This window comes from Ictidomys tridecemlineatus, chromosome 4 (assembly GCF_052094955.1).
Source record: "Ictidomys tridecemlineatus isolate mIctTri1 chromosome 4, mIctTri1.hap1, whole genome shotgun sequence".
NCBI lineage: Eukaryota > Metazoa > Chordata > Mammalia > Rodentia > Sciuridae > Ictidomys > Ictidomys tridecemlineatus.
In genome coordinates this window covers 33172810-33190895 of record NC_135480.1, presented here as the reverse complement: position 1 = coordinate 33190895, position 18086 = coordinate 33172810, and the positions used below count along the sequence as shown (strand labels likewise).

At 32.8% G+C, this 18086-nt stretch overlaps 1 protein-coding gene across 2 annotated transcripts in view; it reads right to left on the bottom strand.

Annotated features, from left to right (window-relative positions):
- Window positions 1–18086, bottom strand: part of Dcdc1 (doublecortin domain containing 1) — a 485491-nt gene that overhangs the window by 219202 nt on the left and 248203 nt on the right. For both annotated transcript variants that reach the window (XM_040284557.2, XM_078046288.1), the window contains 4 exons: window positions 15679–15804; window positions 13151–13256; window positions 5572–5706; window positions 2934–3052 (listed from right to left, as the gene is read on the bottom strand). In XM_040284557.2, coding sequence (XP_040140491.2) covers window positions 2934–3052; window positions 5572–5706; window positions 13151–13256; window positions 15679–15804 — 486 coding nt within the window. The remainder of the gene's footprint in view (window positions 1–2933; window positions 3053–5571; window positions 5707–13150; window positions 13257–15678; window positions 15805–18086) is intronic.

Here is an 18086-nt window from a genome sequence, read left to right as displayed (position 1 = left end):
TGTGCCAATCTTCTAGATCATTACAGATTTTTTCTACTTGTTCTATTAATTATTGAAACAAGATAATGTTATTGCTCACAAAAGCTCAATATTTTTCTCCTTTCCTTATAGTTCTATCAGCTTTCACTTCATGTATTTTGAAGACATATCATTAGGTGAGCAAATACTTGAATTGTTATGTTCTCCTCATGAATTAGCACCTTACTCATTATAAGATGAACATTTATCCCTGATAATATTCACTTAAGTTTGCTTTTCTAATATGAAGATACCCACTCTAGCTTTCTTTGGATAAGTTTTACAATTATACAGATCTTTCTATGCATTTACTTTTTACCAATTTATATCTTTATATTTAAAGAGGAATTCTCCTAAGTACAAACAGATGGGTCTTGTTTTTTCATCTAATTTAATTTTTATTTACAATGCCAATGTGGTTTAAATCTACTGTTTTGTTATTTCTTTCTGAGTTTGTTCCCATTTTCATATGTTTATTTCTAGATTTATTTTTATTATTTCATTTTTATCTACTTTTTTGGCCTCTTAGCCAAACACTTTATTATGCTATGTTACTGGTTGCTTCAGTAATTACACATCTTCAAATGTACATTGACTTTTAGTGGACAAAGAATATAAGAATCTTTCTTTCAGTTCTCTCCTATTGGCGTTTGTGCTATTTCCATTACACATTTCAAATTTTACACATATTATTATTTCCAAAATATATTATTATTAATATTTACTTTAAACAATTATATTTTAGAGAGGCTTATATAATAATATCATTGCTATATCTCCCATTTAGTTACTCTTTCCAGTGTTCTTTCTCTTTGGCATCATTTTTCTTCTACTTGAAAGGATTCCTTTTACATTGCTTAGATGTAGTAAAGATCTACTGGTGATGAATTCTTTCAGTTTGTGTGTATCTGAAGTTTTTCTTTTGGCTTAGTTTTTTAAAGGTATTTTCACTAGAAGAGGTTTCTATAATAATGGATTTTCCCCCTTTTAGTACTTAAAGAATTCTTCCACTGTCTCCTCACTTGCATTTTTGCCAGCAATAATCTGTTATCTCCTTTATCTTTACTCCTCTTGTCTATAATGTCTTTCATTCTATCTGCCTTTGTGATTTTCTCTTTATCACCAGTTGTAATCAATTCTATTATGATTTGCCTTGTCCTTGTTTCTTCTTATATATTTATTTGTGCTTGGGCTTTGTTGTGTTCTTGGCTATGTGGTTTACAGTTCTCATAGAATTTGGCAATTTTTCAGATAGTATTTCTTCAAATGATTTTCTTTTCCTTGCTTCATTCCTTCAGAGACTCTAAATACTCAGAAATTCAACAATATATTTTCCTGACATCTCACTGATAAGCCATTCTTTTATAAAATAACTTCTTTCCTCTCTGGATTTTACCATGAATAGTTTTTATCTTTTCAAGTTCACTAATATTTTCTTCCCCATTGTCTAATCTGCCATTAGTCATATTCAGTATACTTTTTTTACCTCATGTATCATAATTTTCTTCTCTAGAAATGTGTTTTGAGTATTCCCTATCTTTACTAAACTTGTTAATTCCTCTAGCTTCTCAAATATACAGCCCCACATCAAATTGATTCTTGCTTTGGGTTTGTCTGTCCCTCCTCAGGAACTATATAACTAACGCCCTATTAGCCCTGTACAGTTCACATGAGGCCTTTCCCTTCTGCTTGGGTTTCTCAATTGATATATTGTGCTCATCCACTGAGGTATCTGCTACCACACTTGGCACACATTAGCATTTGACTGGACTTTAACTTACAGGCAGTGTAATTTTCTGGCTAAGAGTCTACTCACATAGAGTGCAGAATCTATCTTGGTTTGCATTCCTGCCCAACCACATGGTAGGCATGATCTGGCGTAAGGTATTAACTTCTCTGAACTTCAATTACTGCATCTTAAATAATAATAATACCTACCTTCCCAGGTAATTATGATGATTAAATGTGACAATATAAGAAAATTAGAATAGTGCCTGACTCCGAATTTTGTTGTTGTTGTTGTTGGAATAAGAAATACTACCAAGATTTATACCTGGGAATCTGCCTGTGTCAGTCATAGTCACTGTGGTATTTTTAAACCTGATGGACAGTCTGCTTTTTATGTTAGAGAAAAATTTCCTTCTGTATTTATGGCTGGGCCAGCTTCTCTGATGCCCAAGTAACCTAGTCCTGGTTTCATCTTAAGTGGTAACATCCTAACTGCCTATCTAGCCAGAAGCATTTGGGGAACAGCTTTTTAAGTCCTAAAAGTATCATAGGAATTATTTTTTACAATATTTGATGAAATTAAAAAATAAATGAACAAGAAAAAGAAAGCTTTTAGGAAGCAATATTTCCAGGCTGTTAGAGATAAACCAACTTTATTCCTCATTGCTAATTTTTAAATCAACTTTTATATGTTTTAATTGTATCTCCCCCCATACCCCCACCAAAAAAACAAAAGTAAGCAGAGGACATTGGTGGTTTATCACAAGTCAGCAACTGTTTTGTCTCTGTGGTTTTACTTTTACAGTTCAGTATTCCACATTCAGAAGATGGAGAAAAGGTTAAGAACACACACATAAATTTAAGTTTTTAAATTAGCAATCAAGATAGATCTCAATAAATGAGTTCTGATAATTATAGAGTAAAGCACTATCTTGTCGACAGTACAGATACATGTTGAAGGTCAACATTTCACTTTTTAAAATATTTTTTAAACACTATCACCAAACTAAGTAGCATACATTTTCAAGCTTATTTTAGATTAAAAAGAAAAAAACTAACATTGATACTTTGAACACCAAATGAAACACCTAATGAATATTCTAAGTCAAGGATCATTACAATTTGCCTGCTCAGAATTCTTGAAATTAACATTTATTATCTTGAGCTAAATAGCTCATAAGCATTACCTTTTCTGTAGGATTAATTTATATCCTTCTAGTGATGCTCCCTCAGCGGCCTTGACTCTGATTGGATGACCAACAGCTAGGCAGCCCTGAGTTATCGCTCGGCTCAGGATCATTCCAGCCTTCCAATGAATAGAGAGGGGGGAGAAAGGTCTAAATAAGTTAAAAGAACCAGAAAATTCAACAATGTGTCACAAATAGTGAGGTCATTATGCCTGGATAGCTCCGGATATTAACAGTTGCCGAAAGTGAAACACTACCCACAACTTAGCAGTCAGTGAGCCCTGCTCAGAACCAGTGATCTTCTGTCCGACAAGGGTGGCATTTTACAGTTCAGCGCAAAATAAAACAGACCTTGATATCTTCATTTGTCCTTTTCTACTGTGCATATTTCACAGTGCAGCGATTTGGGGTCTATCACGTGTCACTTGCTGGAGTTATAACTACAGAGCTTACTTGAAATATGTATGCACGGGAAAAAACACAGTGAACTGAAAAGATTGAACAAATCCTTAACCTTCGCACCAATTTAAAGTTTTACTCTGGGTTTAAATACCATGGGTTAAACATTTTAAGGTGGTTCATGAACTTTTTTTGTTTTAAATGTTAGGATCCTCTGCCAAGGAAATTAATTAGGAGCATTGTTTAAGTGGTCGTTTAATCATCTTCCTACTTAGTGAATCAGCACATTTTAAAAAAGTAACAACCACTAGAAAATCTATCTACACCTACTAGGGATTTACAGTATACAAAATTATCTGTCTAACCAGGTGAAAGGATTTGTTTTTGAAAGATGAAGGGGGAGTTCTGACTGAAAGGATTTAAAAAGTGTTCTCTTAAAAGTGAAACTTTTATTTCTTATGTTTTAGCTATATATAAAACACATGAAAACCAGAGAAATATATTTCTAAAACAGTTTGGTTCTCGTACACATTTTTATAATATATATAAAATAAAAAGACTGAGGTGAGAAAAGAAAGTCACTATTTATTAAGCACCTCCTATGTGCTAGATATTACACTTGAACTTCACACCTGCTTTCTAATTTCAACTTCACAGCAACTGTGGAGGCAGTTATGACTAATTCCATTTTATAGATAAAGAAATGATGGTTCAGTGCAGCTAAGTAACTTTCCCAAGGTCACAGAGGGATTCCAATTCCAACCTTTCTTACTCTAAAACCATACTCTTTGGTAGGCATTTTAGTTATTTTGGGGGGAAATTTTAGATAGCACGGGTTTATTATGTCATAAAATTCTACAAAGTGATACTATAAAACTATAATAAATATGAGAATTTTTAAAAAATCTTCTATGTCCTCTGGTCTAGCTCTTTTCTAATGAGCTGGATAAGGCCCTGACACTGTATGTGATTTGCCTGCTGTCGTACAGCTATTCATTCAGTGGCAGTGCTGAGGCTAAGACATCATGGCATTCATAGATTGGTGGAATATAGAGCAGTGTCTTGTATGATGGTGAGAAGGCCTGAGAGCTGAAGTCAGGCAGACACAGAAAACCTTCCTTTGCTACTTACTAACTTCTGCTTCTTCAGCTGATGATGAAAATCTACACAGTTCTTGTAAGATGATGTGATAAATGAATATAAGGTGCCCGACTGCACCTGACATATGGGAGATGTTCAACAAAATGGTAGCCCTTATTATTAAATTAGAAACAAAATACAGTGTAAAAAGGACTAATAATAAAGACAGTCTCCAGTTCAGAAGCAGATGTTAGGAATACCTCATCTAGCCTTGCTCTTCTTTAGTATATGAAATAAATAACATGTATTAGTACATTAGTAGCTTTATTATTCTATGTGTTCATTTTTAACTCTCAGAGAATCAAAGAACAATAAGTAAGGGTAAATCTAAGATTTCATTTGATAAAATAGTTTCAACCCTTCCTCCCCTCAAAACTAACTAGCAGCAAACTTGACTGGGTGATTTTGCATTCATAGAAGTGTTTAAGCAGCCGTAACACAGTCTATTGGGGGTGGCAAAGGGAGTAGGAGAAGGACAGATATAAACTGTGCCATCTCTTTCCAGCCAGAAATGCATATTTACAACACATATATCAATATTAAGAAGGTAGGTGATGGCAATTATATGTTGTCATGTAAGTCAGATTCAATTGTGCAATAATAAAATTTTAAAATTAAGCATTGCCAATATACAGGTTAAAGTATGATGAGTATTTTTCACATTTGATACTCTGGGTTTTTTTAAACTATGCCTTTGCTAATACTATATGCAAAGTCATAATGTGGTGTTAATCCATCAGATCCAATGATACTGAGAAGGTAAAGCATGAGAAGACTAAGAAGTGGAAGCAAATGACTTGCAAATTTCATGAAAAGGGCAAGTCTGTGGACTATAAATAAGTTCTATGCTTGTTTTAAGTATATTCTGAGGTGTGAATTACTCAGCATATCTAACATTGAATTGAATGCTCTCTTGGGGATCCACAAAAGTCTTTTGAGCTAGACAAGACCAAGAGCAGAGAAAGCAATCTTAACAGTCAACAGTTTACCATGTTTTCATTTACACATTCATGTGCAACAGGGCACTGGGAACTGAAGCAGCATAAGGAGCCAGCAAGCAAGGGAAAGTCACTTAGCAAGAGCAGACATTCTTAGGCACCTTGGTGATCAGCCACACACAGGCTGCAGGCCACAGGGTTGATGGAGCTATCTGACTCCTGCTGCTCACTTCACTACTTGAGAAACTCCGCTTTCCAATGGAAACAGAGGCATGAAGGACAATATTGGGATCCACCTGCATCATGAGAACAGTATGAATTTTAAACCCACAGTCTAAAACTCAACCCTCCTCAGAACATTTATCAAAAATAAGTTATTCTAGAGCAATATGTATGCTGAATGAGAAGTTCTTTTTCCAAAAAGTAGTGATCAGTCTTCTTTAATTCAAGTTAATCAATATTCATTGAGCACCAATTCTAACATGCAAGACACTGGACTATATGGCATAGGATACTATAAAGCATTTTTCTTGCCCTAAAGAAACTTATAACAGAAACAAACTCCTTCTTTCTCCTCCTCCTCTCTCTCTCTACTCTCGCTTTTCCTCACATGCACATACAAGTTCATGTTAAACTCCATGCAAATCATTGAACAGTGTTTTTATCATGTAAAAAAATAGTAGGTTAATTTCTTCTGGAACAACCAAATAGTGGAGCATCTTGAAAGAGGTAAGATGTGAAATAGACCTTGAAGAAAGGAGAGAAAATGACAGGAATAATGAATAACAACCAGAATTACAAGTAAAGGCAAGGAAGTTTAATCAATATGTTTTAGAAAACTTTGGGCAGGCCTAAAAGGTAAATATGGCCAAACTATAGAAAATGCCAAGTGTAAGGATATGGAGTTGGATCAATAATAGGAAGCAGGGGGACTAGATTACAACAAATTAGGTAAAACCATCTGACAAGGGTAGAAGAGAGACATCTAAGGCAAAGAAAACAATTGGAAGTCTATACATATCTCCTGAGATAAAAAGATATAAGCTGAAACTTCAGAGATAGTAGTGGGAATGAACAGGAGGGAACTAGTGGGGGAGACATCACATACACATCTCCTATGTTCATTGTCAGATCACACAACCCATGCTGCTTATCAGATTACAAATGTCAAAGGTATTGTGTCCTTTCTGGTGTTTCTCACTTAGACTTAATTGTCAAATTATCAGCCACTCATGTCACCTATAGGAATTCTACTACTTTATGCTTAATGAACTTTATATCCTAAATTACATGATTACTTATCCTGAGTAATCACTTTCTAAGCACCAATATTTCCTTGTGTAGGTTATAGGACCATACCAATTTATGTCTTAAACCCAATAAATGACATTGCTTCAATAACAGTTAAAATCATATTCCAATACTAAAAGTCCTTTCTATATTTGTGATAACATTAGATATCTGTTGAGTAATGATTATTTTAAAAATACACAAATTATTTTAAAAATTTAAATTATTATTAAAAATAATAATTTAAAAGAATATTTTATAAATGTGATGAAGCAAAAATATAAGGGTACAATTAATATATTTAGCAATTGTTCTATAATGGTAGATGGATATTACTCAAGAGAGAAAAGTCTCAAATATCTCTTCTATGTAAAAATGATAACTTGAAAAATACAGCAACCCCCACCACATAAGCAGATTTGACTTACAGCTCTTTGATTATATATTCTCCAGTCAGCCAGTAGTGGCTGGATTGTGGAGGGGAATCCCCCACTGTCTCTGAACAATGATAAACTATATTCTACTAATCCATCCGCCGCAGGATTCAGCATTTAAAGTAGCACTCTTACTCAACCTCCTAACTCCAAGTTTCCATCACACTCACAACTCCCTTCTGCAACTGGGCAGAAGATTGTTTTGACTGGAATTAGTCAGACAGAAGAACCGTACTGCCAACTGCTTCTTTGTACAGCACCTGCTGCCAGCGCCTAAATTCTTGTTATCTCCACAACATGGTTTAATCTTTTAACAGTTGGCTTATTGGTGAAGAGCGAAGGGGTCCTTTGTCTCTGCCTTGGGCTGGCACCCAGTATTAACACCATGCTGTTCTTCAAGAGATATTTTGCTGGACAGTTCCCAAGTGATTCTACATAGGGCAGACACAGCCAGGCCCACTAATGCTGCTTCATTTTGCATTATTAAAAAAAGAAAAGAGGAAGAAAAAGATGGTTACTTCTGGGATTCTAGTACATTGAAAGCTGAAGATGGCCTTTAATTTTTTTTCTGTGATTGTATTTTCTTCTCTTTTTGCATCTAAAACATTTATTTCAAGAAATTCATTTTCAGTGCCTTGTATTTATATAAAAAGAGACAAATTTCTCAGAAGGCACAGAGCAAAAGACCATTGTGGAACTGAGCCCAGTGAAAATGATTTTTCAAAATCTGGTTATGAAAAAGGAAATGGAAGTCATTCCAAGGCTGGGATGCTGCAAAATCCTCTGAACCACACAAAAATAGAAAAAGGCAATCCCCACATCCTGGGCCCTGGCAATTAAAATGGACATTTCCTTCCAAATCTTGGTTTGGGCAAAGACTTCACTTTCTGTTTACTTTAATCTGATAACTTAGCTGTACACTAAATATTTATAAGGGACAAAAGATTAAAAACTGTGAAAATTAGAATTCAAAGGAAAAAGTTTTCTGACAATTTGCAACATAATGTGTGTATGTGTGTATATATGTGCAAGCAATTGAAGCATTCATGTATGTGCACATGTGTACAAAAGCATTTATGTCTGACCTAAACATATATGATCATATCTGCAACTGGGAAAACCTTTAAAAGTTCTTTTGTGAAAATCAAAAAAGAATTCTTGCATAGCATTTTGGATACCTATATAGCGCTTTTTAAACAATCATTATAACTTCGCTTATCTAACTAAATTGTACTGATGTAGAAACAGTCAATAACAGCAATGATGCATTCACACCCCACAAGTTAAAACTTCTTCTTTAACTTTTTTTCTGAAATGATGGGGGGGTAGCCTTCAATATTCTTGTACAAATTCAAAATAATCAAAGGACCACTTACTGTCTTCTCTTGCAGATCTACTAAGGAACAGAGTACAAGAAAATGAAAATCATTCTAAAAGGATAAGTTCAGAGATCATAGCCTTCACTCTGAATAAATTACTTACTTTATTACATGGAAATTTTATAAAAATTTTACTTTTGATCATGTATTTAGGGTCAACCTAAATAATTTTATATGTAACTGTAACAAGAGTTACTAAAATCTCTTTCCTCATGTCTTTGCTATTTCCTCATAATTCTTTTCAACTCTATAGCAAAGAATTGGAAAAGTTTGAAAGCAGAAAATATTGTCAAAGACATATTTATACAACCAAACAAGGCAAAAAAATTGCTTAAGGTCTCAGTGTATAGTCCTCAAATAATTTCCAGTTATTGATATTAAAATAAGAAAGGGACTTGGAAATTTATTTAAAGTCCTGTGTTCTTTGCTAATGGTAATCAATTAAAATTTCAAACTAAAATACTATATTTGCTCTAGTATATAAACAACTTATAGAAAATATTACTTCTAAAGGATATGGTCTTCAAAGATATTGGAAAATGCAGAATCATTTGCCTTTTCTCAGACTTCGTTTTTGACAAAAGACTAATTCCAGATAATATTTGAATTTGAAGTTATAAATGTATTTTGCTAGTATCCTAAATTCTGAATTTACAAGTTAACTTGTATCAATTATACCATAATTTTAAAATCATGACTTGGTGATTTTCTTGCTATTTCTATACAGAAAGTTATCACGTCGTTATAATGTCTATTAAGTAATGTACTGAAAGAATATGATCAAAGTAAGTTTTTTCTGATTCTGGCAAATTAGAAGACCTTCCAAACACTTGAGTCTATGTTTTCTGCCATATTTTCCCATAACCAGGCATTCCTTCAGGTATTCCTTTCATGAAATGTTTTTTTCTTTTATATTAACTATTATGAAGTTTAAATCTCATCCATTTTGTGGAAACATATAATTTTGTTGCCCTTAAACTGAGTCAATCTAAAAGTGTTGTCAATTTAAGTAACAATAGAGAGCTGTTGAAAGATGTATGTGCCAAATCGTCAATTTGTAGTAGTTTCCAAATCTGTTTGTGAAATGGATAAAAGAGCAACAGGTTGTAATTGTCAGGGTTATATCTGTCTCCAACATTACAAATGGGGATTATATGTTCCAAATTTTTCTCTGTAGGAAAGGTTTTACTTGTCAATAAGAGATTTAAAAGAACAGTCAGGGGTTGGGCACTGATATCTTTATCTCCAGCCAATTTTAAAACCTATGCATCAAGAATATCGGTTTTTGCCTCCCTTCCCTCAGCCCCTCTTGTAATCCTCTTAGTGTCTTCTTACCTCAATGAGCAGGCAAGATTCTACAATAAAATGCCCTGTAGATATCTGTCACCTCTACCTGAATTCCATCTTTAAAAGTGCTCTTTTTCAGGTTATTAAATTACTATTCCCAATTCACTGATCACCTCTCAGTAAATAATTTGAGACATTTTTCTGAAAGGATTTTCAAGGTGTCGTAGCTAAGAGAGAGCCATTTTTTTCCTGAAAGCTTCTCTTTACTAGCCAATTTATCAAGTTTTTGCGTTCTTACACAACTATTTTGTTTGGACTTAAATTTTATTTCAAATCAATTCTTTTCCCCAAAATACAAAAGTGTAAAAACATTTAAGATGGAATGGTTTCTTGTTTTCACTAAATCGTTAGCACCAATTAATGACAAAAATAACTGCAGACTGCTATACTCTCATTTTTCAAAATTAGAACATTTAAGTGATCTTATGAAGTTCTACTTTGACAGAAAGAGAGCGAGAGAGAGAGAGAGAGAGAGAGAGAGAGAGAGAGAGAGAGAGAGAAATTTCCTTTAGGTTCCTTTGCCCGAGAGCTTTTAGATATCTAATATTTTCAAGTTTGAGCTAATTTCTGTTAAGTTAGTTAATTAATAAGTTCATTAACTCATGAACTCAATTTAGTTTAGCAAACTCTGAGCATGAAGATACTGCAGCAGACACAAGGATGATTAGGGCACTCTTTGCCCTTGAAAGATTTTCAATTTAGCAGAGAAGACAAGGAACTCCTGAGTTATCTTCCTGACACGAGGCTCAGATCAGATCTCACCTCTGCTAAATATTTTCAATGGTTCCTTTATTTTTACAGAACAAGAACCATTTCCCTAACACTCTATTATAATCTGGATTATGATCTGATCCCAAGATTTTCACCACTGATCCTCAATCTACCTCTACACCACTGAGCCCAAAGTAATCTGAAATTTGCCTAAACTTGGAGTCTGGTTAACTTTGGTTCGTGAAAAAAAAAAAAAAAGCGGTAAGAGTAACATTTAGTTCAATGCCATTGTAAAGGGCACAGAAGGAATGCAATGAGAGTATCAAGACCAGAAATATTATATATGGTTTGAGGATGAAGATGGGGTAAAAAATATTTCGTGACGCATTCATGAAATCAGGTAGGGCTAGAATGGTGGGCAGAATTTCAACAGCATTTATTGAATGCCAACTACTGCCAGACTCCATGCTATCATATGGCACAAGGTGACAGAGAAAGCCAGGGAGTGGTGACAAAGAAAAAAAAAGGAGGCTGAATACTAGGCAGAGGGATCCACATGAGCATAATAACAGAAATCATGGAGTGCTTTCAGAAAACAACAAATGAACAATTTGGCTTGGCTAACTCACAAAGAACATATTAAAGGATAGTCAGCCTTGAAAGATAGGTTATGGCTAAACAACAACAAAAAAATCCATTCATCAAAAATGTATTATGCACTTGCCCTACATTCAAGATTCTGTGCTGGCACTTAGGAATACAGAGATGAGTAAGTCATAATGTCTGTGTCCAAAGGGTTCTCAATTTAGCAGTGGACAAAGACACAAAAACAATGAGTATACACAAACACAAAGTTTAAAATCAGTCTTCAAAGCATGTATGCAATGGGAGTATCAAGACCAGAAATATTATATATGGTTTGAGGATAAAGATGAGGTAAATAGATATTTTGTGAAGCATTCATGAAATCAGGTAGAGCTAGAATGGTGGGCAGAGAATATAAAATAGAAGATTAATTCTCTCTGGTGGATATGAAAAAGCTGCATGGAAGGAGAACTTGCATAAAGTCATAGAGGCAATAAATTATAATGGTTGGTAGTATATCCCAGGTATAGAACAACACAAGTGATGGCACAGTGTATCAAAAGCACGTTATGGAGCCAGGAAAGATGACACACACCTGGAATCCCAGATATTATGGAGGCTGAGGCAGGAGGATTGCAAGTTTGGGGCCAACCTGGACAACTTACAGAGACCCTATCTCCAAATAAAATTAAAAGGTCTGGAGGGATATAGCTCAGTGGCAGAGTGCTTGGTTAGAATGTGTGAGGCCCTGAGTTCAATCCCCAGCACCCCACCTCCCCCACCACACACACAAAGACATAGAAGCAGCAGAACATTATGATATGCAATTAATTAGCTCTGACTATAATGTACAGTACAGGATGAATCAAAAAGACAAGGAGATTGGAAAGCTAAGTAGAGTAGGGTAGAATATAGCATCACTTTGTGATCAATTAAGGACAGATGAGAATTTGGAACATCATCAGGCAACAGTCAGGCAGATTACATTTTTTGAGCAGGAAAATAATGCTACAGCAAAAACAAGAAACTCTAAGGAGATTAGAACTGTGCTAAATAAATCTTAATGTCAAATAAATATAAAATACAAATGGCAGTAGTACATCATTCTATCTACTTTCATTGACTAAATTTGCTTAAAACCAGACATGATTAGAAATAGTGATTTTATTCTATTTTTATAATTTTATTATTTAGATACATACTCTTCTGAAACAACCAATGTTTTCAGAATAAATTTTGACATAATAGAGAGAATATAATGGGTAGCATGGAGAAATTTTTAAAAAGCAGATGGAGACAATGAATCTTGCATTGTATTTTGGAAATAAAGAACCAGAGTGGTTGACAGGCAGTCCCCCTTTCTCTGGGCATCTCTATGTCTGTGGGTGTAGGTGCCCTTTTGCTTTGATTTCATGTATTTAAAAACTAAAGCTTATGCAGCCTAAATGAACAAGAATCTCACACAGAGTTTTTCAGCCAAGAAAAACAAAACAATTATTCATTCCTTCTTTGGAGACATATTTAAAATGTCTTTTATAGTTTCTTTTGAAAAAAAATCTTAGCCAAAGGATAAATTTCTAAATGTATAAACAGACATTCTGGGTTGGATTGCCATGAACTGAATTTTCCTTTAAAGAATTCTTTGACCTATAGAACAAATAGATCAGATCCTAAAGTACAAAGAGATAGCAGCCATCTTAAAGACTTTCTTCAACAACTCCAATTTAATTAATACAATTAGTACAAAGAAAATATGCCAAGCAATAGGACTTAAGTGACATAATTCTGGTAGATTTTTTCAAATAAGAAAGCTATATATTGTTTCAGTTTTGAATGACTTGATTAACAAGAAGAAAAACAAAACTTGTCCCAACACTTATAAAAATAACTTATATTAATGCATGTTCAGAAGTATTCACTCAGTCACCATAGTACATTGACTGAGTACCCTCTCCGTAGAATGTAGCTATTAAGTATAACAAATAAAATCTGACCTTATTCTGTAGGAAATGGCTCTCCAAGTCCATCTTTTCAAATTGATCAGGTATCTGTTGACTGGTGCAGTCGAAATTAATTGGAAATCCCTCACAAATGTCCCAACTAACAAAAGTAAAATATTTAATTATTTTTGTCAGAATAAAAAGCACTAAATTGTTTTATTCTTTTCTAGTATAATTTATACATCTTATTCTCTACTAGTAAGAGAAAAAAAACAATGTACAGTTCATAGTCTTTTTAAACAGAAATTTATAAAGTATATTGGTATTTATAATTAAAAAAAGAAGCCTTAAAATTTTATCTTGCAAATGTTTATGATATTAACTAATTAATTATTAATAGAAAAAAACAAAAAGGATTTTTAATCTTATAGAATCACTTGTGGAGAACATCTTTATTGTTACATTTATATTCCAAATACACAGACTATGAATAATAAAGTATATTTTTATGCTTATAATGGTTGTTCCAAACATACTAGTTTGGTATTTTCAAGAGAGCCATAGGAGACATTGCAATCTAGTGGGTATATGGAAAAACCACAAACTAGAGAGGTTGAAAGTTATTCTTAATTTAGCTAAATAACTTATCTTAAAAGTCCCTCAATTGTTCCTAAGAGCAACAACAAATCACTGGCTCAACACTGATGTGTTAGGATACAACATACAGCATGGTATTCAACAGAAAACAGTCCTGTGACTGGTAATAGCAATTTTTATCAATTCTCTGAGAAATATGAGAAGAACATGGTTATTAATATTTCAAGTGATCCTTGTAATCCCAGCAGTTTGGGAGGCTGAAGCAGAAGAATTGTGAGTTCAAACCAGCCTCAGAAACTTAGCAAAGCCCTAAACAACTCATTGAGACCCTGTCTCTAAATAAAATATAAAAAAGCAGCCGGGGATGTGGTTCAGTGGTTAAGTACTCCTGGGTTCAATCCCTGGTACCCCCCCAAAAAAATATGATTTCAAGTGACTCATTAATGAGCATAGAAAGAAAATTCAAATGAAATGTAAAAATTATATTGTCTATAAATTATTTTAGATTCCATAAAGGTAGCTTACATTATACTTAAGAGACTTATACCTAATTTGAATCAACTCAGCAATTCAGCAAAGCAGTATTCAAAGAACCTGGGGAAGTAAATTTTTAAAAAGGACTGCGTGAAATAAAAATATGAACTCCTAGCTAAAACTTTAAGGTAAAGTATCTAGGCAGACTTAACAACTTGGGTAAAGATTATTGCACACAAAATAAATTTTCTTATCAATGAAAAAATGTCTATAAAAAAGATTGCCAATGAATTATTTTCTATCTATAAAGAAAAAGAATCAAAAGAAACAGTCATTCTTGCCTGGAAAGTACAAGGAGTCATTGGGTAATATAGCTTTGTTTAAATAACTACAAGGAAGACCAGTGAGTATAGCCTTCAACATGTATTTAGCAATACATTGTCACTAGCTAGGCTGAGTGAACCACATCAGTGCTTTACTTCTCTATTCAGCCTTTTCAAGCATATATTAAGGAGAAGTGTAGTTTGTTAAATTAGGCAATGTTGAAGCTAGATGGAGCCTTATAGATAAATCACCTAATCTAAACCTAGTATCAGTATCATGTCCCGATATCCAGTATACTAGTCATTAGTTATATATTCATATTAAATTTAATTTAAGTAAAATTTAAAGTTCAGTTCCTTGATCACTTGAGTCACATTTCAAGTGTTCAATAGTCATTGTGTGTGTTTCCTTCACTATAGAAAACTCTACTGGATAGTGCTGGGTAGTAGTTAGGTACTCAGTTCCTGAAAAACAGTTGACCTAGATCAGAATTCTGGCACTACCATGTACAGGCTGTATGACTTTTGGCAAATTACTTCTTTTTGCCTTGGTTTCTGTCTCTGAAGAATGTAGTAATAGTAGGGTTATGGGGATCATGGGATTTAAATCATTGTTTTGAAGATTAAATACAATTCATTTATAACTATGCCTGTCCTATAGTCATTACTCAGTAAACACCAGCTTTTATTATTTACAGGAAAGAAACAGACAATCATGTTCATGGACAATCAAACAGAGATGAGGCTAGGCTCCCAGACCCTCGAACTTCTTCTGTCCTCTTCACTATCTCATTAGTCCTCCAGTATGTTACTTTTGTTTTAAATTTATCATCATCAAATGAAATGCTTAAATATGAACACTCATATGGAGAACTTATAATTTTTTTATTTTAATGACCCCACTTAAAATTTTAGAAATAAGCATTAAAATAGATTTTACATTTCAATCAAAATTGTTACTTATGTAAAACAGAAATTATAGCCTGCTAATTGTCCTGTATGATTTTTTAAAAACTAAGGAAAGTTAATATGTCTTTTGGCACAACCTCATTATGCCATGGAGTAACTCAATAAAATAAATAATTGCTAAGATAATTCAAAGAACACCTTCTAGTGTTTCAAATTTCTTACTCAAGGAAAACTTGAATTAAGTGATAGATTACTTTAATCAAGTATATGTTAATTTACTTGTCACATCCAGGTAGCAGAACAGCATTAGGATCCAAAAAGGTCTTATAGGCAACTGTGATGCCACCTCTGGCAAATGCAGTCACTCGGTCAAAGGTCAAACCCAAAACAGGGTTTAGTGGAGATCTGAAAAATGAAAAATCTGTCAAAGCTATCTGCTATTTATACATTCACTGAAATTTGAGCACAAATAAATGATAAAAGTATACAATATCAGTGTCCAAGATAATCTAGATATAAATGAATTTCCCATTATATAGCATTATTGTTGGTATCCTGACACCTGAAATGTACTTTTAGTTTATTTAGCTCATTTATAATATGCCAAGAATAGTTATGACATATTTAATTATTAAAATAATTGCAATAATAAAAGCATTTAGCCAAGAAAACACTTATTTATATGTTATTCCTTTTTCACATATAACTGCAATGCATCCATAGTGATATCTGCAACTGTTAGTGAATGAATCCTTAATATCTGACCACTATTTTTTGCAGACTTACTAGGTGTTATACTGATTTGATTATCATATTACACTGTTTAAGAAATTCTGTTTCAAGTGAATTTGGGAATAAAAATTAAAATGAAAACATCTTACATAAAAAGAATGATCACTATGTCCACTGAACCATTTTTCTTTAAATTGGTAACAAAGATTTGTTATTTAACTCTAGAATTAAAGCACTCAAGCACTTCACCTGTGCAGTCTTATTGCCAGAAATATTGAAACTGAATATACATTAAAAGACACTGAGACAAATACAGATTGTGAATAGCCTACTATAAAAGTACCTGATTCTTGAAAAAAAAATTATGGAAAGCAAAACAAAGATGAAGGAATATTTTTAGATTAAAAAAACTACAGAAAACAACTAAATGTAAAATAGGAAGCCTACATGGATACCAGATTATAAAAATCTATAAAGCACATTTTGAGTAGCTTAAAATATAGATCGCATGTCAGAAGATGACACATTATTATTGACTGTGTGAAATATTATAATGTGAAAATTTTACTCCTAAATGCTTCACATAACTGAAGAGTTTAGGAGAGAAATTGTCTTAGTTGTCTGGAATTACTTTCAAACTTATCAAGAAAAAAAAAGAGATATAAGAAAGGCAAAACAAATGTGGAATATTTTGTCAATTGGTGAATTTATGTGAAGAATATATATTCATTATACTATTCTTTCAACCTCTCTGTAGATTTCAAATTTTTCAAAATAAAAATTGGGAGGGAGGTAATAATTAAAAGACTCAAATATTGGACAAAATCGTCTTCTACAAATGAGTAGTTTGATACCCCCCATTATCAACATAATTCAGACATATTAGAATTACTTTTTAAATATGAGTACTATTTAGGCAGTACATATTGCACATTTTCTCAATATATTTTAAAACAGATGGCAATAACTTTTTAGACATACAAATTTTTAAATTTCCAAGGGTGGCAAAATGCTAAGATTACCTGGTATGTTCAGCAGACTAGTGCTTTATTTTCTAAACTAGAAAAAAATGCATTATCCTATTAAAATAATAATAAATACAAATAAATATATGCATTTTTAAATTTCTGGAGTTACACTCCTCCTTAGTTAATTTTTGGATATTCCAAATATATATATATATATATTATATAATATATTAGTCATTCCACAAATACAATCCAATTCATCAAGAACAGTGTTTGATATTTGAAAAATAATATAGCAAACATCATTAAAAACATCAAAATCACTTTGACAATGACATTCAGAAGAAATAATAATGACACACTTTATTAAAGCCTTTCCTTGTAATTGGAAAGGCTTACTAAATTATTCAAGAATTCTTGCCACTTTAAAATTCATTACTATTTTCATCATTTTTAAAAAACGATTATTTTCAAAATTTCATTATATTATGAAATTTGCTTATGAGAAAAAACTTAACATTTTTATTGATATTTTTAATTCTATAAACTGCACAGAGTAAGAAATCATAAAATATTTTTATTCTATTCTTCTGGGACAGATGGAACAAAATTTTGTTAAAATGATACCATGACTTATTCTATCAACTCTTCTAATACTGTCAACAATTTCCAACTGGATTTTTGTTTTAATATTTGAAATTTTGACTATTTGAAAAGATAGCAAATTTAATCAGTCCCTCGTCTTCTAAGATTTAAGCCTGTTTCTGATTATCTTTATAATTAACAGATTATACCACATATATAAAACTATATTACCCTTTTCTCTTTTACAGCTAAATAATGAACTCAGAAAATTAAAAATAGGCAGAAAAGTGTGTTTAAGTTTTCTGACAAGCAGTTTCGGAGTTCATCTGGATGTGTCCTGTCAAAATATGCATAAATTTCCAAGATATTCAACACAACAGCCCAGCTCATCGGTGCCTGTAT